Genomic DNA, 27513 nt, shown 5'->3' on the forward strand with positions numbered 1-27513 from the left:
AGGTAACAAGCCATGAGCCATATGGTAGAGCGTAGATAAGAAATACGAGTTAATTTAAGTGGTAAGAGCTAGTTAGTAACAAGCCTAAGCTATTGGCCAAGCATTTGTAATTATTAAATCTCAGTGTGGTTATTTGAGAACTGGCTGGTGGGATAGAAAAAATCTACCTACAGAGAGACATTCCCCCATTTTCTTAATTGAAAAATTTCAAATATATACAGAGACAGAGAAAAGAGTATAAAATCCACCTCCATGTGCCCATTACCCAGCTTCACCAATAACACATCTGTAATCTTGCCTTTTAAACCCATGTCCTGTTATTTTGGTACAAATTCATGACATTGCATAATTTATTTCCCCCTCTTCCCCCATTCCTACTTCCTCTCTAGTGTCTCATATATCCTAGAACTCATAGGCCTCGAACTCAATATGTAGGCAAGGGTGACCTTGAACTGAATGTTCTGCCTCAACTTCCTAAGTGTGGGGATGGGTGTGTACAACTATGCTGCTGGGACTGACCCCAGGCTTTGTGCATGTTAGGTGAGTACTTTACCAGCTAAGCTGGCTTCTCAGCCCAGTGTAAATATTTGGTAACTTTTCTTCTCTGTCTCTCTGTCTGTGTCTGTCTGTCTGTCTGTCTGTCTCTGTCTCTGTCTCTGTCTCTCTCTCTCCAGGGTCTGTGGTGGTTTGAATGAGAATGGCCCCCATAGGCTCATGTATTTGAATGCTTGTTTCCCAGTTGGTGAAATTGTTTAGGAAGGATTAGGAGGTGTGGCCTTGGAGGAGGTGTGTCATTGGAGGTGGGCTTTGAGGTTTTAAAAGCCCACACCAGGCCCAGTCTCTTTCTCTCTGCCTCTACTTACAGATAAGATGTGAGCTCTCAGCGACTGCCATGCTTTCCCACTGTGATGATCATGAGCTGACCTTCTGACAATGTAAGCAAGACCCCAGTCAAATGATTCCATAAGTTGCCTTGTCATGTGTCTCTTCACAGCAATAGAACAGTAACTAAGACAAGGTCTCACTACATTTTGTCCCAGGCTGGCCTTGAATTTGTAAACCATGTGTCTCAGGCTCTCAAGTTGCCACTACACCTTGCCTTACTTCAGGATCTTGAAAAGATAAAGTATACCCCCCTTTCCTTCTTATAAACAGCTCACATTATTCTTCACCCCTGCATCTTGTTTGAATGTTAGTCTAGCTATCTGTGTGGTACCCGTGTCCTAGTTACTGCATCTGGGGGGTTCCTTCTCATTCAAACCACTACACTGTACCAGCTTAGGATATGCAGGCCTGCCTCTTTCTTTTAGGAAGTGTCTTAATACCCATTTTTGAATGTGCCATAAGTAACCTACCAGTCCTGAGATGATGGGAATTCTGGATGCTCACAGACCCTTGATATCAAAACAAGGCCAAGAATATTTGCAGAATCAGTTCTTGCATGTCCACTTGCTAGGATTTTGTACTCTCGAATTTTGACACATGTTCCTTATTTGACACAAAGAAGTGCGCTGAGGTGCTTTCTGTCTTCTGACCCTTTGAAGTCCTCCCCCAATTTGTCAACCACATGCGCTGTCACTTCACGTCTCCGCTGTGCAGCCTGTCCCTCTTGCTCGGTTCCCACTGCTATCTATGGTCCTTTCCTTTTTTGTTTTTGTTTTTGCTGTTGTGGAATATTAGCTTAAGATGTGTTATATTCGTTTGTGCTGTGGAATATGTGTTTAATGATGCAAAGATGTGTTACATTCTTTTATGTTGCATTTGGAAAACTGTGTTGCTGTGCCTGTCTAAAATACCTGATGGTCTAATAAAGAGCTGAATAGCCAATAGCGAGGCAGGAGAAAGGGTAGGCAGGGCTGGCAGGCAGAGAGAATAAATAGGAGGAGAAATCTAGAGAAGAGGGGGAGTAGCGAGAAAAGGAGGAGAGGAGGACACCGGGGCCAGCCACCCAGCCACCCAGCCACCCAGCCACCCAGCCACCCAGCCACACAGCCACACAGCCACACAGCCACCCAGCCACACAGCCACCCAGCCACACAGCCACCCAGCCACACAGCCACCCAGCCACACAGCCACACAGCCACCCAGCCACACAGCCACACAGCCACACAGCCACACAGCCACACAGCCGCACAGCCACACAGCCACACAGCCACACAGTCACACAGCCACACAGCCACACAGCCACACAGCCACCCAGCCACCCAGCCACCCAGCCACAAAGCCACACAGCCACACAGTCAGCCACGGAGTAAGAAGGAAAGGAAGACATATAGAATAAAGAAAGGTAAAAAGCCCAGAGGCAAAGAGAAATGGGATGATTTAAGTTAGAAAAGCTGGCTATAAACAAGTCAGGCTAAGGCCGAGCATTCATAAATTAGAGTAAGTGTCCGTGTATTTATTTGGGAGCTGAGTGGCGGGCCCCCAGAGAGTAAAAAGAACCAACAGCAGTTTTTGTTTGTGTTTTCCCACCACGGCATTTGCAGTTAACTCAGAGTATGCTTTACTTGCTCTGACATGCAGACTCTCTCAAATGAGAATGGAATCTTCCCCTTTCCCCTTCCTGCTTTTGAAGACAGGTTTCCATTGAAACCCTAGGCTGTCCTCAAAGTCCCCATTCTGCCTCTGCTTCCCAAGTGCTGGGATTGCAGACATGCACCACCTTCTGGCTGGTGGAATCATGCTTATTAAGTGCTCCCAGGCTTATCTTACCACCTATCATTTATCGACGCACCAATTCCCCAGCCTAGTACTCCCCAAGCTGTCAATTCCCATTCATTTCTCACAAGCTTTGGGCTTCCCTGAAGGTTGGCTTCCTCAGGGCCAGCTCATTCCCTTTTCCTCTACCTGCTTGCTCATCCTAGAGAGTAAACTCAAACCTCACCTCTTTCAGAATTCACCCAGTGTGAGGACCACACTAGTTTTGGATATCTGAATCTGGGTTTTCTTTTGGCAGATGCCATTCTCTCTACCCTCCTACCCTGCCCCTTTCTGGATTTTGCTTAGTATTTAAGGATGACTGCACTCCTGGTCCTCCTGCTCCTCCTCAAGTGCTGGATCGATCATATGACTACCACGTCCAGCATCACAGAATCTTTGTAAGACTCAGATGTGTGTCACAGGTTTGTCCGTGCTAGCTCCTAGACAAGAGTTATAACACTGAGGTTTTTCATCTGTTAAGGCACATGCTGAAATGTGTTTATGAGGATTGGTGATAGTGAGCACCCACCGCTAAGGTGCTGAGTAGAAGGGCGGCAAGTCTGTTTCTTTCTGTGGTGGTCACCGTCAGCGCCAGATCCACATTTGTTGGCTACATTTGCTTTGTGGGACAGACTATGGACCAGGCTGTTTGACCACCATGCTGCAAACTGGCTGTGGCAGGCTCACAACTCACCCCTCGATCTCCCTGGATCTCCTAGTTCTGACACAAGGGGCAGTGCTGGGGGAGCTCAGCGCGGAGAAGGCAGGAGCGCGCAGACGAGCAGGCTCTCACAGTCCCTGGAGGGGGCGGGGCCTGCGGCGCGGCGGGGGCGGGGCACCGCGCAGACCACGCCCCCGTCCGTCGACGAACGCGCTCCGCCCGCCCAGCCGGCGCACGGAGAAGGGCTCGGCGTTGCCACGCGGGGAGCGCGCTCCCCGGCCCGGCCGCGGCATGCGCGCGCTGCTCGGCCTGCTCCTGGTATTCGGCGGCTGCACCTTCGCGCTGTACATGCTGTCCACGCGGCTGCCCGTGGGGCCGAGGCTGGCGTCGGCCGAGGAGCCCCAAGGCCGGTGAGTGCGAGCGCGCGGGGCGGCGGCTGGGGCGGAGCTCGGAGGCTTGGAGGTGATGCGCGGGGGGCACCTTGGCGCTTCTCTCTGCACCCCGGTCGTCTTCCAGCCCCAGCCATCTCGGCCACCATGGCTCTCCTTCCTCAACCCACTTTCCCACAGCAGCCAATCTTGAGAGGTGCAGCCCGGACTTCGGGTTACGAGGCTATGGTCCGGTCTGCCCTCTTCCTGTCTGACTCTGCTCCCCATGACAGCCGAGCGAGTCATGAGGCAGTAGACTTGCTGGGCGGGTTTCCCAGTTGCAGTATACTACTTTCAAAGTGTATGAAGTGTGCCTGGCGCGTTGCCGCATTACCAAGAGGCTTAGCTGGCATGCGGGTAGCAGGACAGCTGTTTTCAGTAACCATTGTCTTTCACTAGGGCTGAAAAAGCTCTCTTGTGGATGTCAGAGGTACTCAGGAGATCTAGGAGGGGTTGCTCAAGGTTTATCTCTGCTGGAGTAAAGAACTGTTGGGATGGCAGAGGCAGGGTAGTCTTTGTACTGTGACCCTTGGACAGGATTCACAGAGCTCCAGGCCTAGAGCAGGGTGAAAAGGCAGGCTAGTGGGAAGGGTTGGCTTCAAGCCTGCCACATTATCAAGAAAGCTGTGTTTATGATGTGAGATACATATCATTTTAAATGCTGAAACTGTTGCTTTGCCCAGTACATCTAGGGCAACACGGTGTCCAAATAGTTCTGGGCTTGCTGGGGAGGGGGTCTCCTTGAAAGGAAGGCAATTTAGGATGTTCAGCACTTGCCTGGTAATGAATATACTTGCCTTTTTGGACTAGATCAAAAAGAGACTGGGGATGCGGATCACTGATGGAGGCCATGCTCAGCATGGGGGAGGCTGTGGGATTCCATCTTACACCCCCTGAATACGTAAAGAGGGAATTTAGTGGTTACCCAGTACCAGATCCTTTTTAGGGGAGGAAAGCGAAGCCCATGGACACTACAAGGTCACACAACCAGGACATAGCAGAGCAGGGATGCCGGCCCAGGTCTCTTGCTCCCAAGTCAAGGCTGTCTGATCTGCCTCTGTTGTGTTCTGTTGGGCCACCTGTCGTCTGGAATTCATCTTTGTGTGTATTCCCAGGTGGCCAGATTGCGTGTTTATAAACTTACTCTAGGAAGAAGACACTTTCTTAGGCACCAGGCTTCTCTGGAATCCATGTTTCCATCTGATTTTCGAATCCCTAGGTCACTGTGGTTCCCCTCAGACCTAGCCGAGCTGCGGGAGCTCTCCGAAGTCCTTCGGGAGTACCGGAAGGAGCACCAGGCCTACGTGTTCCTGCTCTTCTGCAGTGCCTACCTCTACAAACAGGGCTTTGCCATCCCTGGCTCCAGTTTCTTGGTCAGTGTCCTGCCCTTTTTCCAACTGTTCTGAACATGTGGCCCCTGCTCCAGAAACCCCTTTAGTTGTGCAGCAGGGTGGCATGAAGCATAGTGTGGAGAGGCTGTCCTGAGCAGGCATTCAGCACTTAGTGATAATCCAAGCTTCCTGTTGCCCTGATTCCCTCTCCTCCCCCAGCACCTTTTCCTACTCCAGATTCCGCTTAGACCTACCCAAGCAGATTGGGGACTGGAAACGGGAAGAAGAGCAGACATGTCTGAGAGAGGGAGCTGGATGCGGGAGGTCCTGGGCTAAGTCCTTTGGGCTGACCCTGGACTGACTTCCCCCTTGAGCTGATCCCGCTTTGGGACAGAGAGCCAGCTGTTACGTGGTGCTGTATAGCCTAGGTTGGTAAGGACTGCACACCCAGAATTGGGGTGCGTTTTAATCCTGCCTAGTGTGATCTTGATTGTGAGGCTCTCTCTCCCCGGTAGGATGGGGTAGGGGTAGCACAAGACAGAGGGTATGGTTGGGACTTCTCAGGACTCAGGGCCAAGTATGTGTCACAGCCACGGCCGCCACACGGCCAAGGTCCCCTCTTGCCTGTTTGCTGACCTTTGCTCACCCATTTGTTCCCGTGTTCATGCTTTGTAGATTTATGTGTGTGTCTGTATACATGTGCATGTGCCTGTGGAGGTCAGAAGAGGGCACCAGATCCCCCGAAGCCGGAGTTATAGGCAGTTGTCAGCCACCCTGCATGGATGCTGGGATCCAAACACTGGTCCTCCACAAGAGCAGGAAGCACTCTTAGCCGCTACACCATCTATCCAGTTCATGTTTTGAGACGAGGTCTCACTCTGTAGCATAGACTGGTCTGGAAACTCATATGCTAGCCCAGGTTGGCTGAAGCATGAATCTTAACTGGTCTTACTAATAAGAACAAACCTGAAGCCAGGTATTGGGGTGAATGCTGGAAGATCAGAGAAGCAGAACAAGCACAGCTAACCTCACCTCGCCAATTCCTCAGCTGATCCTGTTTCCTCAGACTGGAAGCCTCTGAGTCCTCATCTAGAATGGGTCTCAGCTGAACTGTTGCTCAAAAGCCTAAAAGCTTAACCAGCCAAATGCTTCTAGTTCCTGGTTTTCACGCCTTATCCACCTTTCTGCTTTCTGCCCTCACTTCCTGGGATTAAAGTCACCATGCCTGGCTGTTTCCAGTGTGGCCTTGAACTCACAGAGATCTGGATGGATCTCTGCCTCCCAAGTGATAGGATTAAAGGCATGTGCGCCACCATTTTCTGGCCTCTGTGTCTAGTGGCTGTTCTGTTCTCTGACGTCAGATAAGTTTATTAGGGTGCACAATATTTTGGGGAACACAATACCACCACATTTGGCCTTGAATTCAAAGCCATCCTCCTGCCTCAGCCTCCCAAGTGCTGGGATTACAGGTGTGTGCCAGCACACTTGGCTATTCCCACATGCTTTCTTCCGGATCCCGTGCTTTCTTCCGGATCCCGTGCTTTGAGGCAGGATGATATTCACCAGCCAAACTGTACTTGTGAAGTATGAATTAACTTTTCTGTTCTTGTGAAACTAAGGCTTTAAGGTCAATTAGGACTGTGGCCAACACGGAAGCCCAGTGTGAGCTTTTACTAATCAGATGAAAAACAAGGAAGGCATCTTACTTGGATTACAGAAGGTACATTCATGGTCTACACAATAGTGAAATAGCGTGTGAGCTTCATTTCCCCTTTCTGGTGCCCAGTGACTGCGGGGGTAACTGTAGTGCTTGCCACAGCCAGGTAATGTCTGCACCTAGTCTCCTTTTTAACTTGCCAGTGCCCACTGAGTGCTAGGCCTTGTCCTCGTAAGGGTGAGGAGCCTAGGACTAGGCTTACAGTTCCATGTTTTCACCCACCTCTTTCAATGGGCCTTGGGTGGTGGCTGTGAAAGCCACTGAAAGTGAGAGAGCCGATGCACGCACAGGCTCCAGGACAAGCCCATTGCAGTGACTAGGTGTTCTCACGGCTGAGGGCTTGCTTTCCTTGCAGAATGTTTTGGCTGGTGCCTTGTTTGGGCCATGGCTGGGACTTTTGCTGTGCTGTGTGCTGACATCCGTGGGCGCCATATGCTGCTACCTGCTCTCCAGTGTTTTCGGCAAACAGCTGGTCATCTCCTACTTTCCTGATAAAGTGGCCCTGCTGCAGAGGAAGGTAAGGCGGGGCACACCTGATCGCCAGGTCTCTGAGCTCATGCTCTGAGAGGATCGAGAGCGGGGATTTCCCACAGCGCTCCTTTACCCTGCCTGGGAGCTGGACAGGGTTCATGTGTGGTCTTTAGGAAGCACAGACCTGTGATCAAATCCCAGTCCAGTTCTTGTTGTTACCTGCTCTATGGCTTTGAGTTAAGTTTCTGACCCCTCTGATTCTCAGCTACTGTGTTTTCATTTATTTCTTTATTTAGTTAATTCTGTGCATGTATGTGTGTTGGGGTGTGTGTGTGTGTGTATGCTTGTGTATGTGTGAGCGCATGTGAGAGAGAGTCTTTCACTGAGGTAGACTTGTTAGCCAGTAAGCCTCATGGATCCTCCCGTCTCTGGTCCCAGCACTGGGAGATCCCAGGCTTGTGCCCCAGCTCCAGGCTTTTTTTTTTTTTGGACATATGGATACATGATCAAATGCAGATCCTTATGCTGACAGGGTGAGAGCTTTACCATCTGAGCATCTCCCTGGCCCAGTTTTTGTTTTTCTTACGAGGTCTCACTGTGTAACTCGGGCTAGCCTAAAAGGCATGAAAGTCCTCCTGTTTCAGCCTCTGGAGTTCCTGAGTGCAGGGATTATAAGTGTGAACCACCAGGGGCAGCTGGTAGTTGTGTTTGCAAAATGGGGAGATCTTTTCCAGCCTGGAGCGGAGGGGGCGGGGGAGGAGCTGGGGAGGAGCTGTCTAGCTTCAGCGCATGCTGGAGAGCCTTTCTGCTCCTGATGGTGGGCTCTCTCTGCAGGTGGAGGAGAACAGAAACAGCCTGTTCTTTTTCCTGCTGTTCCTCAGACTCTTCCCCATGACACCGAACTGGTTCTTGAACCTCTCGGCCCCGATTCTGAACATCCCCATCGTGCAGTTTTTCTTCTCAGTGCTTATCGGTAAGATGTGGGGGAGGGGCTGGTGGAGGCACTACCCTCCGTCACCCGCCCCCCGCCACCCAGCCGCCCGGCCATGTGCTTGCCTGCCACTCGACACAACAGTCTTCTCTGACGTCAAACCCTCCTCTGGCTTGAACATACAAATACTTTGGGAGCAGCTAAGGATTGCTGATTCCGTGCCCATATTTAGTACTTCTCATGTGCCCAGCATGTGTTGGGCACTGGGATTGAGCAGGGTCATCTCTGTAAACCCCGTGACTTGACTCCAAGATGTGCTAGCAGACTGAAGGGCTGGTGCAGAGCGAGGGAGCTCCTTTCTGGCACCATAGGGAGGTCTGGCATCAGGGAGGCTCCTGTCTGTCTTCTGAGAACGGCATGGCCATACTTTCCCCCCGGAAATCACTTAACCAGATTAGAGTTGGGGTTAAGAGCAGTGTTTTTTTAAGTGTGGGCTTTCGGCCACCTTTACTACAAGTTAAAGCGATCACATCCTATCCATCTGTGGTACCTTCTCACTGCAGTAAACCACCACCGTCTTTAAACCAGGGCAAAGATGCTCAGACCTTCCTTAGAGTGTGGGGGGATGACAGTCAGGGGTTTGCGTCCACGTAAAAGTGTGCCGTGGAGCTGGCGCTATTAATAGGAATGTCTGACAGAAATGGAAGGAGGCTGACCACAGCCAGGTCTTAGAGCAGCTTGCTGAGTACCTCAGCGCCTCTGCTAATGGGGCTTAAAAGCTTGTCATTACCGAAGTGACACCAGCCTGGAAGGACTCTGGAAACAGAGTTCCTTCCTGAGGGCCAGCCTGTGTCCTTGAACAGTCTGGTCATTATCTTCCATGTTCTGCTTCACTGAAGTAGAGGAATGGGTTATCAGGGCCCTAACTGATCAGAAACTCGGGAGTAGGGGCAGGGAATAGGCTCCTAACATGAGGGCTCCGGGGCTTAACTGCAGAAGCAAGGAACTAGGACCTCTGAGGCGGAGCCTAAGAGTGTATTTTGTCTTCTTATTTGTGATATGGCTGTGTTATGTAGCTGAGACTTCAGGTTTTTGCCTCAGCCTTCCAAGCGCTAGACTATAGGCATCCACTACGTTTGGCTTGTAATTTCTCTTTGAGACTAGGGAGCTCTGGCTGGCTCTCTACTCACTATGTAGACCAGGAAGTCTTGGAACTCACAGAGCTCCATCTGCCTCTCTCTCCTGAGTGCTGGTGCTGAAGACGTACTCCATTATGCCGGACTTGGGTGTTTTTGTTTTCTCCTTAAACATCACAGGGCTGTTGTTTTTAGTTCTGAGACCAAGTCTCAGCATCAGGTCCAGGGTGGCCTTGAATTTGTCGCTCTTCTCCTGCCTCAGCCTCCTGATGACTGAAATGATAACATGTACCACCCAGCCTGACTCGAAGGAATTTTTATGCCATGTGCTGCCCAGCTCGCAGACAGACTCTTGGTGTCCGGAGCCTTGCTGAATTCTCAGAGTGCAGAACATACAGAGTTGTACTTTGAAGAAACTTGTTTTGTTTGTTGGGTTTTGAAACACTTTAATGCACACTGAGAAATTTCATGTTGCTTGGTCTCCTTTCTCTGGTTTGGCTCTTGGGTTCCACCTTCAGCAGGTGCATAGACTCCAGCATTTCTCTCTCAGCTCACTCTCTGAGTTATTATTTTTTTCTGTGTGAGTAGTAAATTCTCCTTATATATATTTGTGTGGCCCATCATAAGGCCTTTTGTTGGAGAAGGCGGGGTGTATAGGAAGTGTGGGGAGAAAAGGAAGGAGGTAGATTGTTTAGGGGGTTAAGAGTTGGACAGAGAGCTAGAGCCACTGTTCTGAATCCCCGGCCATCATCAAGTGCCGTTTCCTACCATCCTGCCCATCCATGGACCGTCTCTACTTTCCTTTTCCAGGTTTGATCCCATACAATTTCATCTGCGTGCAGACAGGCTCCATCCTGTCCACTCTCACTTCTCTGGATGTTCTCTTCTCCTGGGAAACTGTCTTGAAGCTGTTGGCCATTGCCCTGGTCGCTTTGGTTCCTGGAACCCTCATCAAGAAATTTAGCCGGAAGCACCTGGCACTGAGTGATAGGAGCAACACCAGTCGCCTGGGTGGCAGGAAGGACTCGTGACACAGGTTCCGTGTTTACCACAGCCCTGGATGCTGCTGCTGATCTGTGTGATGGTCCTTTTAATGCCCTTACTGTGTTTTAATTGCCCTCAGAAGGTGATCTCAACGGTGTTCTAGTATGCGCAGAGGCCTATTAGAAGGGCGCTCTGCTTGAGGGTCCAGTGCCGTTTAGCAGGGTTCTGTGAAATGGACTGCTTTCTAGAAAATCTTGTTTTGGTTCTATCTAGGACCAGGGGACTCAGTCTGCTGGGCTTGCCTCTTGCCGGTCCCTGAGATGTCTTGGGAGAAGGGGGCCTTTTGGACAGGCTGTGTAGCAGTACTCCTGTTAAGTCCCTGTGGGTGTTAGTGTCACACAGAACTCCAGCCCCTGTTAGTCTCTTGAAGAGTGTCTTCTCTACCTTTTTGCTGATGATCTACCTCTCCATAAGCCAAGGGACATGTGATGAACTGCCTAAGACTTAGACACACAGCTTGAGTGCAATGATTCCTGTAATACCCCGTTCACACACTGATGTTTCTGTCTACGTCTAAGCTCCTTGTGGTTGTATGTCTTGATAGTTAAGCTGATCCAAACATGATTAAATATGAATGGAGACAGCTTTGCATGTTCTGAATGTGTTCTGAGGAAATTCTCCCCTGTCCGGAAGGCCCTGCCGTGTTTCATCTGAGTCAAATGGCCATCTGTCCTTTTCTGCCTGGGAATCCCTTCTACTGCCTCCTGCTGGGAGAGTGGCATCAGTACAGGAGGCTGTTTGTAGCTAGAGTTTTCCTGCCTGGCCCACAGTCAGGACAAATCTCTTACCTGCCAGTCCCACAGCCGCTCAAACCCGACCAAGTAAACACAGAGACTTATATTAGTTACAAACTATATGGCCGTGGCCTTACCCTTCCTGCTTCAGCGATCCTCTTCAGCCAAGAGAGCTCTCTGAAAAGAAGCTACTTCCTGTGTGTATGTCTTTATATAGTCTAGCTGTTCTGCTTTCTCATTGGTTGTAAACCCAAACACATGACTGCCTCGTCACTGCCTGTCTGTAGAGACTTCCAGGTCTTCTATGGTTGGTATTGATATTAAAGGCATGTGTCTCCAGTGTTGGCTGTATCCTTGAACACACAGAGATCTACCTAGCTCTGTCTACCAAGTGCTGGGATTAAAGGCGTGCGCCACCACCCCACGCTCTTGCTATGGCTCTAATAGCTCTGACCTCTTGGCTTTCTTCTCTGAATCGGCTCTGTGTTTCTTATTTAATAAGACGGTTGGTTACATCTACAGCTGTCAGCCAGTACACCCTGTGAGTGTTTTTTATTTTGTCTTTGCTAAGAACAGCTGAGGAATTTGTACTTTTTAATTCCGAGAGGAAAAAGTGGTGTGATTGCTGGGCTATTCTGTAGTCACTCGGAGCTGTCGTTGCGTTTTCCAGCTGGGGCACTGGACTGTGGACCTCGGCACCCGAGCTAATAGCTCTGTGGGCTTGGGCCTCATAGGAACAACTCACGACAAGGACTCACCAGAACTGCTGCTCTAAGGCATCACAGGCTGGGCCGGTGTGTTTGTCTCAAGCCTAGGCTCAGCCAGGAGTCTTGCCAAGGCTTCAATCTGGGCCTGATGTGCGTACTCAGGCTCCACATTAAGAGTGGATTTCCATGTCATGGCTTTTTTTTTTTTTTTAAGGCTTTCATTAAAAAAAAAAAAATGTGTAAAAGAGGCCTTTCTAATGAGGGGGTATGAGGAGGACACCACGCTTGAAGCCAGTGGTTCCAGAGCATTTTGGAATAGAGAGGGAGAGAGAGAAGACGGGTTTTCTCCCCCTTTGCATGTATGTCCTTTTTCGCTGTCGGGCTCCCCCGACGTGTGTTCCCAGCAGGATTTTGCACAAGTTTGCCTTATCAGGGATAAGTTCACGGGTGAAAGGATTTCCCAAATCCATGGACATAAACATTCTACTGTGAAGACAGAACATAAGAGCTTGTCTGTACACATTGCTGACCCCAAACTGCCCTTTCCAAAGGGACCAGAATTGGCTGAAAAATATAATCCAAAAGACTGGTTTAGCTTTCCACTCCCAGCAGGCCTCTGACCAAATTATGCCAGCTCCCCATTTGCCTCTCTTGGCGTCTTTAAGGGTGATGTCATGGTAACAGGACAGCTGCAGAAACGGCAGCAGATGGCTCAGGAAGAAGCCGAGTGCCTGCCTCAACTCTCATGGGAAAACTCAAGACAAAGTGGAGACTGCGACTTTAGCTGTTGCCTCTGAAGTGTGAGAGTCCTGGCTGCAGAAGCCGGCTCGCCCTTCCCTGAAAACCCTGGCAGGGCAGCTTGCAGGATACAAGCGGCACCTGTAGGAAGAGACAGGACCAGAAGACACAAGGTATACTTGGTTTAATTTCATGCATTGGTTTGTTTTCATCATCATTCTTGTTCCCATTGCTGTTCGGTACAAAGCCAGAGCCAGTATCTGAAAATGACACAGAGCCGGTGACCCGGGAGCTTCAAGGAGACAAGGGAGTTCATTTTGAGACATAGGTACTAGAAAGAAATTCATTTGCCCTAAATCAATAGAACTCAAATTACTGTAATAAATAATCATATAAAGAGAGGGAGGGATGGGGGCAGACATACAAACATTTAAAAAAAAGACTCAAAAGGTTTCCCCATCCTCTGAGATGTGGAACTCTAGAGGTGGAGAGCCACTGGGGTAGTGTGGTCAAGATACCTTTTCCTAATAGCTTGCACATGTGCCTGAGCCCTCTCGCTTGTAGCCATGGGAGGACCGTGGTCATTGGCCAGACACCAGTGACCTCCAGTGCTGTGCAGAGGCCCTGGGAAGCAGGGCTGTGATTGTGCTGGAAGCTTCCTGACAGTGGCCTTGCCATCTGCTGAGGATGTGGCACCTGAAATCTTGCTGTCACGCCTTTGCCATGCGTGTGTGCGTGTGGCATTTACCAAAGCCTAACCAAGCTCTTTCTCTGTTTCTGAGAGCTGTCCTCTTGAGCCTCCTGTCCCTGAGAAATGTTCTGGGTTCCACTGGGTCCTCCACTCAGCAGCCTAGTTCAGTTCATTCTTGTTTGGACGGGCATTTGCAATGCCAGTTAAGCCATGCAGATGAGCAAACAGACGCATCCAGTGAGCTAGTCTAAGGGAGGTGAGCACATTGGGACATTTGTTCTATGGCATCAGCAAAGAAAAACCTTGCTGCCTGGAAAGGCACTGAATCCATACTGACAGTTGAAGAGAAGTCTTGACAAAAATTTCACATCATTCTCACAGCATTTTGGGAGGAAATACGTAACAGACTGCACACCTGAACCTTCAGTTCGTAGACAGGGAAGAGTGTGCTCATCTGGTACAGTTCCGTGTGGGTAGAGATGCAACTGGTGCTTAGTCAACTGGACTGCAGTCCAGAGGGAGAGAATAAAGGCAAGTGGCCCTTTGCCTGTCGTGGCATGCCCCTGTCAGCCTTGGGGACCCATAAGACGACTACTGGCATGGTCCTATACTTGCCCATCAGGGAACTCAAGGTCTAGAATCATCTTTAGGGAACAATTGTGAGCTCAGAGCTGGGATAATAAACACTGCATGCCAATTCCAACAAGTCAAGAATGATGCTCCAGCTGCTGCTGTGAGTGGCTCTGAGGCTGTAAACAAGGCTCAGCAGGGAGCAGTAAGTAAATGATGATGCCCATGGTGTTTAGTGCAGAGGTAATCCATGGTGGCACATGGTAGTGTTTCCGTTTCTGGAGAAATAAACACGGTATACGTGGAGCAGGGCAGGAATTCCTTGGATTTTATTTTATTTTTTGAGACAGGATCTCACCAAGGCAGAGCTCTGCCTTCTCTGTCTCTCCCAGAGCCAGGATTAAAGGTATATGCTACCAACCCAGCTAGAAATTTTTTTAAAAAAGAGAATTTGATGTGGGAAGGTGATCGATCGCCAGGCCCTACCCCACTGAGGCACCTGGCAGTTGAAAGCTGTTGGGGGGGGGAGACAGGAGGGGTCACTCCCATGGTCCTCCAGTGGATGTTTTCATACACATGCACACATGGGTGGCACTACTAGACTTAGTGAGTTACCAAAACAACAACCTAAAACACACCATCCCAAACAAAAGCATGAAGTCAGGAGGAGGAGGTTTTGAGTGAGATATGGAAGGGGAATGGAGTATGATCATATCTCATTATATGCATGTATGAAATTCTCAAAGAATAAAACAAATGATCATTAAAAACATGAGACATAAGGACATGAGAAAAAGCAGTAAACCACTGAATCAATAGGAACGCATTCCCACTGAGAAGACGTCAATGCTGCCTTGTGGGAACACTGACAACCCTGAGTCAGTAACAGGAACTTCAAAGCCATCCCTCCATCCCCTAGAGTAGGGTAGGAGAATGGCTTAGCACAAAGGGCCCCTGAATAAGCACTAGACAGTACTTACTCAAAATGACTTTAATTCCAGGATTAATTTGGTGGAACTAAAGGTCTAAAATACTCAGTCTTCAATCAGGCTACCCAAGACACCTAACAACATCACTTCATTGGCCTGTTAGGATCTCCCACAGTCCTGCAGCTAGCTCTAAGGTGAGGTATGTTTCAAAGTGGATATAGGTGTCTCCATTCCTGCGCTAAGCAATTGTAAGAAGGGTTTTTATTCAGTGACATGATTTAGAAAAAGAAAGAAAATCCAGTGCTTGACTGCAATACAAAAACAAAATTCATCTTGGTAGTCAAAAACAGATGGCCAAAGAATGTACATATTCCTCCTTCAATCAGTGACGGAACTTGAGATCAGTCTGGCCAGGCTTCTCAGAGCCCCAAAGCGTGGTGGCAGCTAACAGCATGGAAGAATCGGCTCTTGTGTGCCCTGAACTCTCCACTCAGTGTTCTGATGACTATAATGTTTTCAAGGAAACACAGTCAGTCCGAGTTTCCTGGTTCCTACAAGGCAGGCTGTGGAGGAAGGGCGGGGTAGAGACTATTTTTCCCTTTTAACCTTGCTTAGAACCATAACTCCACTCAAAAAGTCTGGGTTTTACTCCTGCCTTGGTGATACAGTGAATGACTGGAGTCAACGCCACATGCCGAGCACGCCTGTAACAGTTAATCTAGATAAAGGTGGCCTTAGTGTGACAGACAGGATGGGGATTCAGAATGCTGATGAAGACTGGCATGTAGGGCGGGGTTTCTGGGAGGACCGACGTGGAAAGGTGCCAGATAGAAGTTGGCCTTCCTGTTTCTCTGTTGCCACTAAAGGTGGGTATGGAGCAGGACAAACAGCTGGCTCTGCTTTGTGTTGGACAGAAAGAGTCTCAATTCCAAGGAATAAGGGACCCGAGGCTGGAGGATGAGGGAATACTGCCTCTGATGTCGTTCCCCAGCCCTGTGAGCCCCAACGCCCGCCCCCCAACTCCTGTCTGTTATGGAAGGACATCACTGAGGCATCACACACTTCTCTGTTTCTAGTCTTTCCACTCTTCCCAGTCTGTGGGGCTCAGCGGGAAGGAGATGACTGGCTCTGCTGTCCGCCCTTAAAACTACCTCATGAGCCCCCTGCAGAAACGCTTTGTCTTGCTGTTTTTGAGCATTAAATCTTTTTGCTTCTACTACAGTGCCATGATTTTATTTTTAAGACATTTGAGCAAGTTTATAACTTTGGGGACTTTTGAACTACTTGGTCATCAACTTGGTCATCTGCCCATTCAGGAGTTTTTACAATCAAGTAAAAAAAAAAAAAAATAATCACAGTGTACCCATTGGGTGTCAGGGCAGAGCACACCTCCTCAGACCACTGCTGCTGTATTCAGGAAACGAGGGGATACACTAAGGAATGCCAGGCATTCCAGAGGACGGTTCCAGCCCCAGACCTTCACTAGGCCCACAGAAGTCCATAATAATTCATGGTTAGCAAGAAACAGTCATTGTGCTACATCACAAGCCACACCTTCTGGTCAACAGAAAATCATGACACCATAAAATAAAACAACAATAATAATGCCATAACTTAAGCTCTCCTGTGTAGTCCTGCTACAGTTCATACAAAATGGAATAATTTAACAAAACAATACTGCTTTCTAAGTTAAACATGTTCCTTCATCCTTCCTATGAGCTAAAAATTATAGACACTAAATTTTAAAATCAATGTCTCAACATAAAGTGTAAACAAAGGAGGGTCAAACAGAAGACCGGCTGTAAATCCCCTCCTGCTTTTTGTTTTTGGCCGATGCAGTCAATGACACCCAGCCCAGGGGCACCATTTCTGTTGGGGTTGGAATGTCTTAATACCTAACATCCTTACAGGATGCAATGCCAGAACCAGCCAGTTTGGACTTGGCGGAAGCCTGCATTGGAGACACAGGAGTCAGGCTAATGCGTATGCTTACAAATTCTAGATAAGACATCTTTAAGCCAGGTATGGAGGTGCCCACCTGTAATCCAGCCCTCCGGGGGCTGTGAGACCTTTCCAGCTTCAAGCCAAGACTCCACAAAGCACCTCGGGGTACTTTTTACAGCCCAGGACTCTGGACACAGGAAAAGTCACATGCTTTTGAGAAACTAAAGGGATCCTAATTACCTGCTTAGCATCAGTTGTTCCTTCTAGAAATTTCCTAACCAACTAAACAAAACTGCAGTGATTCAGAATGAAAACGTGGTGAGATGGTCACTTTTCTGCACCCTGCTTCTTTCGCCTGTTCTGCTACAGTGACAGACGGCCACCAAAGCTTCTAAGCTAGAATGAGATTACGAACAGAATGGAAGATGGTTTGGGACTGGACACTGGACACACACATCCTAGCTGCCTCTGTGTGAATCAGTATGATTCCAGGACACAGACAATGGGGTCCAGAGAGGGGCTGTGCCATCTTGCATGTATAGATGAACCTCCATCCTGAAAAAGAAGTTTTACAGGCATGTTTTCCTAAAGTCACAGATGCTCTTTTTTTCTTGCCCCCTTATCCCACTTCCTGAAAGGAGTGGTCAGCAGGTGGGAACAAAGGAAGAAGAATGGCGCACAGGTCTGAAAGACCGTGCTGGTCATGGCCGTGACCGCGGCAGCACTTAAAGGGAAGCGTTTGCTAAGGGCAAGACTTGATGACACTGTAACCTTTACTGCCAGATCCTACTAAGTGTTTAAGGAATGAAATTCCAGGTGTGCAGCTACGGTTCTGTTTGCATGAGGAAGCACATGCCCTCCAAGGCTTTGGTGCTATTAGATCACTCAACTTCCAGGCTATTTCCATCCCTGCGTAGACAAGCCGCTTGGACTTAATGTGGCTGCATTTCCTTTGGCTTGTGTTTTAAATGCTCACTGTGTCTCATTACAGCTCTTCAAGCATGGACAAAAGACCTGGTCCTGGGTTTAAGCGACAGTGACACCTCCTAGCCCCACAAATTCCAAATGTTGCTCCTAAAGACTCTTTCCTTTCCTTTTTTTTTTTTTTTGTAAAGAAATTATTGTGTCTGTGTATCATATATAGTTCACTCTTTACAATACAAAGTGTTAAAATGTCCAACAAAAATAAATATCAATGTTACAGTAGCTGGAGTTTTCAGTACAATAGATCCCTGCCATTCTTGATTGAAATGCTCAGTGAGATGGAATTTCATTTGGGTATTTCCCCAGAGATTTAACAAATCTCATGTTCCTGTCAGTGTGGCTTGTTTCTGGGACTCAGTCACTCCTCCCAGACAAAGGCAGGAGGGAGGAGTCGAGGGCTAGGGAGGGTTCGAGATGCCAGCGTCTCGAGATCTTCTGATGGAGAGCCCCCTGTCACCAGGTGGCAGAGCTGTAGTTCTTGCTGGTCCTAACGGTGGCATCAGAACACTCCCCCTCTGAAGAGTCACAGTCCGAGTCTCCAAACTGCACAGGGTTCTGCAAAGTTCAGACAAGAGGTCTTAATTCTCTTCTACAACCCTCAGGGAGGGCATGTTGAACGCATCCCACGCGATAGCCCTTCACTCGTCTCTACAGCCCTTCCTGAAGGTGAGCTGAACTCCCCGTGTTATAGGAACTGACAAAGGACACTGGGCCCTGTTCTCGGGGGGGAAGTTACGGAGAAAAGGACTACAGGAAGTTGGCAATGCCGATGGTGGCTGTGGCAACTTGCCAGTTCCCTCACATCCCATCTCTATAGCATTCCAGGGCTGGGTACATCTGTTCGTCCAGTCTACTCACCTGCTGAAGGAGGTCATTTCTCGTAGATTTGATAGATACCACATACATTGTAAGGGTAAGGAAACTGACCTTCGGCGAGGTTAAGCAACTTGCCCAGGGTCACGTGGTAGGTAGAATGGCTGGGGTTTGCATCTAGGCAGTCTGAGTCCAGGGTCTACACCTACAAACACCCCAATCTCCTGGGCCTCCAAAGGCTGTTCTAGTCTACAGAAGCAGCACTTATCTTCTGGGCTGTGGCAATGTCTTCCAGATGAGAGTGAGAGCAGGGAGGGAAGGACTGGGAGATGGGTGAGGGGTGGGGTGGGGTGGAGATTTGGGAACATTTCATGTCTCTGTCTCATTTGTGAGACACTGTCCTTACTCAGAGAACCCCACGGCTACATGTTTTTATTTACTTCGTGGAGGCAGTGTATATTTTATCTGCCGACTGAAAATGATAACGACCCCAGGCCTGAACCTACTTGTGCAGTTAGTTCTGTCAATGTGACACAAGCTAGTGTCCTTTGAGAAGAGGAAACCTCACTGGAGAAAATGCTTTCAGCAGACAAGTCTGGGTTGCATTTTCTTGATTAACAATTGATGTGGGAGGACCCAGCCCACTGTGGGTAGTACCACTCCCTGAGCAGGAGGGCTTGGGTTGTAGAAAGAAAGAAAGAGAGAGAGAGAGAGAGAGAGGGAGAGAGGGGGAGGGAGGGAGGGAAGGAAGGAAGGAAGGAAGGAAGGAAAGGAAGGAAAGAAGGAGGAAGAAAGGAAGGAAGGAAGGAAGGAAGGAAAAGAAAGAAAGAAGGAAGGAAAAGAAAGAAAGAAAGAAAGAAAGAAAGAAAGAAAGAAAGAAAGAAAGAAAGAAAGAAAGAAAGAAAGAAAGAAAGGGAAAAGAGAAAAGAAAAGAAAAAAAAGCAAGCTGAGCCAGCCGTGGGAGCAAGCCAGAAAGCAGCTGTCCTCTATGGCCGCTGCTTCGGTTTCTGCCTCCAGGCTCCTGCTCCGCTTTGGTTCCCGCCCTGGCTTCTCAATGATGGACCGTGAGCTGTAAGCTGAAATAAACCCTTTCTTCCCCAAGTTGGTTTTGGTCACCATGCTTATCACAGCAATGGAAAGCGAACTAGCATAATGCTCTAAACCCAGGGGACTAGGAAGGGCGTAGTGGAGTGAGGAGGAGGGAGGGATGCCCACCTCGTAGCCACGCTCCTCGGCGCACAGCCTGCCCAGGGACATCTGTGTCTTCACGCGCCGGACAGCACACTCCTTGTCAGACAGCCCATCTGAGTGGGAGGAGATCTCGATGGGGGCCTCGGGCGTCTGGGACAGCAGGTCGTCCAGTTTCTCTGCCAGGCGGTCTTCCCGTCTGTCAGCCGACTCATCGGGACTGTTTGAGTGGTCACTGGTGTTCCCTTCCTCTCCATCAGACACAGAGAAGTTCTCGGAGCTAAAGGTCGAGTAGGACTGGCAGCTGCTAATACAGCGGTGGGGCCTGGAGACAGGGAAAACACAGGCTTAACCAGAGGGGGAGTGGCTCCCTGGCTTGCCAATCAGTCAGAGTGACGGGAGCCTGCTAGCTCCTGCCCGCCCCCCAGATTCTCTATTATTTATCCATCTCTGACATGTGAGGACACAGGAAGAAGGTGGTCTGCAAGCTAGGAAGAAAGCTGTGACTAGGAACGGAATCACTGTCACCACCACCTTGGACCGCCCAGTTCCCACAACTGGGAGAAATGTGTGTTGTTCCATAAACCCCCTAGTCTGTGGTATTTGACCAGAGCAGCATGAACAGACTAACCCAAGGAGACCCACCAGAAACCATCTGAACCACACACACGTGCCACCCCTCCCAAACCAGACACTGTCTGTGTTCTGGAGTGTGACAGTGTATCTATATTCACGCTCCTTGCTGTGAGGGTCTGTGAAAATGAATCTGATGACCTGTGACCTGCTGTGCAGGGCAGCCTGCAGACCTGCGATGGGAAGACGGCAGCGCGTAGTTCAATTTCCCTGTAAAGTGGCTGCAGACGGGTCTCTAGCTGAGCCCCTGCGGCATCCTCGGGAGCTTCCCTAGGACACTGAACAGCGTCCCAGGTTTGTGGGGGCCTTACCTCTGTCTTCGAGGAAATTCCACTTCACTGTCTACTTCCCCTTCCTCTTCCGAGGAGTCATCTCCACTCTGAGGACAAGGAGACAACAGATTTAATTTTCATTCTAAAGGGGTTTAGTGACAGCTTGCTGATGGCATCTTCAAACATCTCCATCCACATCCCAGGAGGGTAGCATACAACTGGAATCCCGTCACTCCAGGGGCTGAGGCAGGTGGACCGAGGGCAGCCCAGGTACATAGAGAGTTCCAAGTCATCCTGAGCTATTTAGTCAAATGCTGTCTCAAAAACAAACAAACAGACCCCCAAACAAAACAAACAACTCCCTAATACCAAAGCAAAGCAGCCCAAACCAACACATCCATATGTACCCTCCATTCAGCAGCAGTGCTCCCTGTTTCCATGACAACAGGCCCTTTACCAGGTGCTAGAAGACACAGAAGTTTCCCTTTGCCTTCAGGAGGTGGAGGCCCCATGCAAGTGTCCAGAGGAGAGTGGAGAGGAAGCTGACGAGGTCTTGGATTTGGGACACTGTCCTGTAACTGCCAGTGGTTCTATGAAAGCATAGAAATTCCACCTTGAAGGGGCTTTCCAGTTCTGCAAGCCCAGCAAGTGCTTTCCTCTTTCCAAATCAATTGTTTGGCCACTAATACTACAGTCTTGTGAAGATTACGGTGTTTAAATGTCAGTGTTAAATGTCATACAGTGTTAAATGTAAAAACAACCCGTGTATACTCAACTCCAGAACAGCATTTCTAAGTATCTATAGTCACCACTTTTCAGTTATAAAAAGGTTCTTCATGGATTTTCACCGAGTCCACACATTGGCGGGGACAAGGTTGCTCTGGCCAGGACCACTGAGATGGTTGCTGGGTTCTGTGGCCGATGTGAGCGGCTGCCTAAGTGAATGGCTGGCAGCTAATCTTCCCCATAGGGAAGATCTCAACTGGCAGTAAGGGCAGAAAATCGGCCATAGGTAAGATCAACTGTCCTTACCCCGGCACCATAGTCCCTGGATTACAGTCTGCTAGGAGCTTAGACGGACCCACCACTGAGCCGGTGGAAAGGATCCAAAGGTTGAGAGTAATTTACATTTACAAAAGCCAGTTCTAAAATATCACAATCTTATTCATTGTATTTTGACATGCATTTTTCTTAACAATAGGAAAGACAGGGCTGGAATTAGTAATCCTGATTGCCAAGATGAGCAATTACATCAGGAACCCCCACAGAAATGCATCTTGGGAAAGAGAAGCTGAGCTGCTATGGGGTGTGCAGTTCCAATGAAGCTGAATGTGCTCTGTGTTCTAGGGCCTGCAGAGCCATATATGGCATCTAAATGACAGCAGGGTGGCTCAAAGGCACATGTGACATGGAGTGACTAAGAAAAGGTCTGGGTTTCTTATGCTTTAAAATTGGTCACTGAGATGGCTACAGAACCATGTAGGTAAAAGTCAGTGAGCCAGGCTGGCGAGATGGCTGGGGGCAAAGGCATCTGCTGGCTATGGTGGTGTATGTCTATAATCCTAGCATACAGGAGGCTGAGACAAGAGAATTCTGAGTTTGAGACCAGCTTGGGCTACACAGCAAGACTCTGTCCCCCAAACCAACCAAACCAGCCAACTAGCCAGCCAGCCATCCTGTACATTCTAGAGGGACGGACTCTATGTTACCAGCTCCAGGGGTTGGGTAGGGTGCAGAATGGATTAGCTCACATTGACCTCACATGGACCTCTGCTCAGCCAGCAGCAGTGGCACACGTGGAGGAAGGAACACAGTTCTGCAACAGCACACAGTCCCCAGCTGTCGCTCCTTTCCCATGAAGTATCTAGTTGACCAAACAAGCTCATCTTATACCCCCTTCCCCTCAGCCATGATATGAGCTGAAGCAATATTTAGGATTAAATGTGCACCATGTTCCAAACACTTCTCACAATCACCTGTTAGAAACCTTAGCAAGGCAAGCTAACATGAAGCAGGCTGTACTCCAGATGCCATTCTAGATGCTCTCTACTTACTAATTCATGTAGTCTTCAAGTCGACCAGCATGGCAGAGTCCACTACTGGGCCCTTTGCATGGACAGTGGTGGATTCCCAGAGGTGCTAAGTGGACGACCCTGGCTAGATCTCCAACACCACAGAGGACCGCAAGGCAGCCAGTGGAGAAGACAAACAGGTTTCATGATTTAAGACTAGCTGGGTCAAGACGGCTGTTACCATTAGATTCAAGACTAGCTGGGTCAAGACGGCTGTTACCATTAGATTCAAGACTAGCTGGGTCAAGACGGCTGTTACCATTAGATTCAAGACTAGCTGGGTCAAGACGGCTGTTACCATTAGATTCAAGACTAGCTGGGTCAAGACGGCTGTTACCGTTAGATTGTAAGGAGCATTGGTGCCGAGGAGATTAAGAAGCTCAAGCTTTAAAAAGCTGTCGTCAAATAGATGCAGGAATGTTAGGTGACAGTTCACTGTGTGTCTTCTCCAAGACCATGTTTGCCATTGTGCACCGGGAATCTCCACTTCCTAAACTTCCTTGGGCCACCCCTCAAGCTTGGAGTTCTAGGACAATAGTTTGCAAATATTTTGACTATGTCTTTAATATATGGTTATCCTGGTCTCCCAGTTCAGTAATCCCTCAAATCAACTCCCTGGCCCGCCACCAGAACACCACGGAAGGAGAAGTCAGTCTTTAGAACAAAAGAAACATCTGTGCTCTGTTGGCTCACGCTTTCCCAAAGGCACACCTTTTAATGTCCAGTTTTATAATGTGCACCACATGATTGACTCTGACATCATTTGATGGCAGTGACGGGCTACTCTTGTCATACCTTACCTTCTGAAGGGGCCGTGTCTTTTGAGGTAGCATTGGGGGTGTGAATTGATGAGAAATACCGGATTGACAGCCATTGAATCCATTTGCCTCCATTCTCTCGGAGCCTTGGGCATTTCCTGAAAGAGGATTGTGTGCTGGTGAACTGGAACAGTCTGGGCTGCTTCCCACTGGCTCAGTGGTGGGAACATCTAAAGATCCAGAATGCTCTGGCCTGCACTGGAGACAGGGATCATAGGCTTCGGTCTGACAGCAGCCCCAGGGTCCAGCTTGCTCAAGTTCAGAAGCCCTCCAGCAATCTGCCGCCATGGCTGTGGAGATGAGGTCCGGGCTGGAGCCAGGCATCTGTCTTTGAGCATGGTTGCTGAGTGGACTCCGCAGGGCTGCTGCTGGGCCAAAATACCTCAGGTTGTTGGCACAGGTTGCAATGTCCTGCCCATGCATATTGAGTCGGGGATGGCGGCTCTGAGGCAGGGCAGAAGGGGGTTGCTGGTATTGCTGCTGGAGAGAAGGGCAGGGAGCCTGAGCGTGATGCAGGTAAGCGGGGTGGGGTGAGTTTTCCTGGGTCGGCTGGCTTTTCAAGATTGCTGCAAAGTCACTATGGCTGCCTCGACTATTCCCTCGGCGGTGACGAGGTTTGCTTCGGTATCGGCTCTTGCTGCTTGACGTGGACATTTTGGGACTTCCAGACAGAGGGGATGCAGTGGGAGCCACCTCTGCACTGGGGATACCTTCAGATCGTAACAGGTCTGGCCTGGGAAGAAGAACAGGTTTGTTTCAAACACATCAAAACATGTTTAGCATTGGGGTAAAATGCGCCAAGCTTTAGAATACACCCTTGGGTTGTAAATTTGCGACTCTGGGGATGATATCCAATGTCTTGTGCCTGTTAGGCAAGCGCCTTACTGCTCAGCTACATGCCTGGGCCTACACACTTGGTTGTTATTGTGTGTCTGTTTGTTTGAGATAGGATCTTACTCTGTAGCCCAGGCTAGTCCCAAACTCATGGCAATCTTCCTGCTTCAGCCTCCTGAGTACTGGACCTAGTACTGTGAGCCACCCACCTCGTTTCACATACCCTTTCAGTCAGCATTCACCGACACAGGGATTTACCCAATAGAGACAGCAGATGCACACAGAGAGCTGCTTAACGGTACAGTACAGCGCTGTTTAAAACAGCAGACCTGGAAACCATCTCCATGTCCACTCCCAGTGACTTCTCTCTAAAGTCTAATTATTCTTGTGGGAGGTATGTGTGTGTGTGTGTGCGCGCGTGTGCGTGCGTGCGTGTGTGTGCGTGTTCCATGGTGCATGTATGGAGGACGGAGCATAACGTTGGGGAGTCGGTTCTCTCCTTCTACCGCGGGATCTGGGGATTGAACTCAGGTCATCAGATTTGCATACTGGTCTCAGCTGGGCTGTCTTACTGGCAGCTTTTATTCCTCTGGATTCTGGGTCACTAGCTTTGTTCTACAAGGTCCTTAACGTCTTCCTTGTGATCTTGGCTGTCAGCCTGGTACCCTCACAGCAAGGTATGGGCGTGGGAGTTTGCTCACATCAGACATCTGTCTAATGAAATATCTGGGCATGCTGTCTATCCCAAAGGAAAGAGGTATGGTACCACAGAACAAAACCTCAGGCTCATTGGCAAGATCTAAAATGTTCAAGGAGTTTGGTCTAGACATGGTCTACTGGAAAGATCCACCCTGTATACAGCAGGTACTCAATAAATCCTCATGAAGTTAAAAAGTGTCTCCACAACCCACAACAAAGGAAACAAGTTAACCGAAGGAAGGGGCAGCCTTCAGAACAGGAGTAAAAATCTTTGCCAGCTAAAGACCTGACAGAGGATCAATATGCGAATATACAAAGAGCCCCCAAAACAAACAAGAAAATGAGTGACCATAATAAAAATGAAAGGCTAAGGAACTGAACAAAACATCTTCGGAAGAAGAAATACAAATGGCCGATAAAGACTAAAGAAAGCTAACAGAGCTGGGGAGACAGCTCAGTCAGCAAGGCGCTTGCCACAGAAGGAGGAGATGAGTCTGATCCCCAGCACCCATGTTTAAAAAAAGAAGCCAGGTGTGGCTGCATGGTCAGCTTGGGGTGGGGACTGGGGTGGGAGGAGGGGAGGCAGAGACAGGTAGACCTGGGACCCACTGGCCAGCCAGCCTACTTAGTGGACTCCAGGCCAGTGTGAGACCCTGTCTCAAAAGAGCAATGTGGATGTCATCTGAGGAGCAACAGCCAAGAATGACCTCTCTCCATTTGTACATACATACATGCGCACCCGTACATACATGGGCACACCCATGTACACACACATACACACACACACACAGAGCTGAAAAAACAGCGGCTCACACCCTTAGCCACCAGGGAAATGCAAACTGAAACCGCTCTGAAATTCCTCTCACCTCAGTTAGTGATGATCAAGAAAACAAATGACAACAATGCTGGCAAGGTGTGGAGAAAGGGGCTTATTCATGATCGATGGGGTGGAGACCGGCGCAGCCACTGTGGAAGTCAAGAGCTCCTCCAAAAGCTAGAACTAGAATTACCACACGCCCTAGTGTTAGCACTCCTGTGATACACCTGCTACAGAGACACATGCACACACATGTTCACTGCAGCTCTAGTCACAGCAGGCAGGAAATGGAAACAGCTTACACACACACATCAACAGAGGAGAGGATGATGGAAATGAGGTACATATGCACAATGGAATTTTATTCAGCTGCACTGCAAAGAAAAATGAAATTATGAAAAATTCAGGAAAATGGATAGATTTGAAAAATATTATATTTATGAGGTAACCCAGGCTCAGAAAGACAAACTCCCCATGTTCTCTGTCATATGTGGATCCCAGCTTCAAATGTAGACAGATATATTTGTGTGAATGAGCATGTGTGGAGGTCAGAAAACTAGAAAGGGGCCCCTGAGAGTCAGGGGAAAGGCTTCGGGGAGAAGAGTGGGGGGGGGGGGTGTTACAGAACGCATCTGATAGGAGTGTGGAGGGGAGATTACTAGGGGTGGAAGGGTTTAAGCAGGGATGGGGAGAATGGAGATGGGACATAATGTTGTATGATATTCTGTTTGTGTTCTGACAAATAAAGCTTGCCTGGAGATCAGAGGGTGGAGCTAGCCACTAGTTAACCATAGAGGCTTGGCAGTGGTGGCACACACCTTTACTCCTAGCACTTGGAAGGAGAAGCAGGAAGATCAGGAGTTCAAGGCCACCCTGGGCTACATGAGATTGAACCAGTCTAAAAGGGAAACAGGGCTGGCGGTGGTGACACACACCTTTAATCCCAGCACTTGGGTGGCACATGCCTTTGATCCCAGCACTTGGGAGGTGGAGACAGAAATATGAGGTGGGTGGAGACAGGATCTCGGCCCATTCAGTCTGAGATTTCGTAGAGGTAAGAAGATTCTGGTGGCTGGCTGCTCTGCTTCTCTGATCTTTCAGCTTTTACCCCAATATCTGACTCCAGGTTTTCATTGATTGTTAAGACTAATTAGGATCACACTTCAAGGTAGGGAAGAGGAGAGAGAAGAGAGTTGCAGGAAGGTCAACCAAATCTAAGAATGGATGAAAATGTCATAAATAAACCTACTGCTTTCTAAGCTAATAAACATTTAAAAGTTAGAGGTACATTGTTGGCTTGTGTTTCTCCTTCCCATTTTCTTATTGCGCTTGGTTCGAGTCTTACGAGCCCAGGACATTCTCTCCTTTATAGTAACCTGTCTGGGATGGAGCCAGTTCTCCGGCATGTGAGAATTATAAGGCTCCACAGCATTTGGTAATTCTAAAAAGGAGTGAAAAAGTATTGTTTTTGAAGGTGCATTGAACTTGGGGCCCCATGCAGCTAAACATACATTCTACACAGAGATGTAACTCCACTGAGATTAAACCAGTATAAAGCCAGAGTTATAAATGGGGAAAGAAGCTGGGCACGGTGTGCACACCTTTAATCCTAGCACTCAGGAGGCAGAGGCAGGAGAATCTCTGAGTTCGA

General features: G+C 48.9%; 2 protein-coding genes across 8 annotated transcripts in view; one reads left to right on the forward strand and one right to left on the reverse strand.

Moving 5' to 3' along the window:
• The first annotated feature begins 3583 nt into the window (after nt 1-3583).
• Tmem41a (transmembrane protein 41A) lies at nt 3584-11492 on the forward strand. 2 transcript variants are annotated; one of them, XM_052740095.1, is made up of 5 exons: nt 3584-3771; nt 5009-5162; nt 7193-7354; nt 8190-8281; nt 10186-11492. In XM_052740095.1, the coding sequence occupies exons 1-5, from the start codon at nt 3653-3655 to the stop codon at nt 10337-10339; spliced, it is 681 nt and encodes a 226-aa protein (XP_052596055.1). In that variant the 5' UTR covers nt 3584-3652; the 3' UTR covers nt 10340-11492. The 2 variants fall into 2 exon arrangements, with proteins under 2 accessions (XP_052596055.1, XP_052596054.1); XM_052740094.1 differs by having other exon boundaries at nt 3587-3771; nt 8143-8281.
• A 1275-nt stretch (nt 11493-12767) lies between these two features.
• Nucleotides 12768-27513, reverse strand: part of Map3k13 (mitogen-activated protein kinase kinase kinase 13) — a 175648-nt gene continuing 160902 nt past the window's right edge. For all 6 annotated transcript variants that reach the window (XM_052740089.1, XM_052740087.1, XM_052740086.1 and 3 more), the window contains 4 exons: nt 23495-24245; nt 20662-20729; nt 19745-20042; nt 12768-18271 (listed from right to left, as the gene is read on the reverse strand). In XM_052740089.1, the coding sequence (XP_052596049.1) occupies nt 18170-18271; nt 19745-20042; nt 20662-20729; nt 23495-24245 (1219 nt within the window). In that variant the 3' untranslated portion in view covers nt 12768-18169. The remainder of the gene's footprint in view (nt 18272-19744; nt 20043-20661; nt 20730-23494; nt 24246-27513) is intronic.

Source organism: Peromyscus californicus, unplaced genomic scaffold (genome assembly GCF_007827085.1).
Source record: "Peromyscus californicus insignis strain IS unplaced genomic scaffold, ASM782708v3 Scaffold_16__1_contigs__length_79575227, whole genome shotgun sequence".
NCBI classification, from domain to species: domain Eukaryota; kingdom Metazoa; phylum Chordata; class Mammalia; order Rodentia; family Cricetidae; genus Peromyscus; species Peromyscus californicus.

Bases quoted from the DNA above. Each gene is read 5' to 3' on its own strand.
- Tmem41a (XM_052740094.1), top strand. From the start codon at position 3,653: ATGCGCGCGCTGCTCGGCCTGCTCCTGGTATTCGGCGGCTGCACCTTC. The intron at 7,355-8,142 runs GTAAGGCGGGGC...CTCTCTCTGCAG, and splicing joins TGGCCCTGCTGCAGAGGAAG to GTGGAGGAGAACAGAAACAG. The intron at 8,282-10,185 runs GTAAGATGTGGG...TTCCTTTTCCAG, and splicing joins TTTCTTCTCAGTGCTTATCG to GTTTGATCCCATACAATTTC.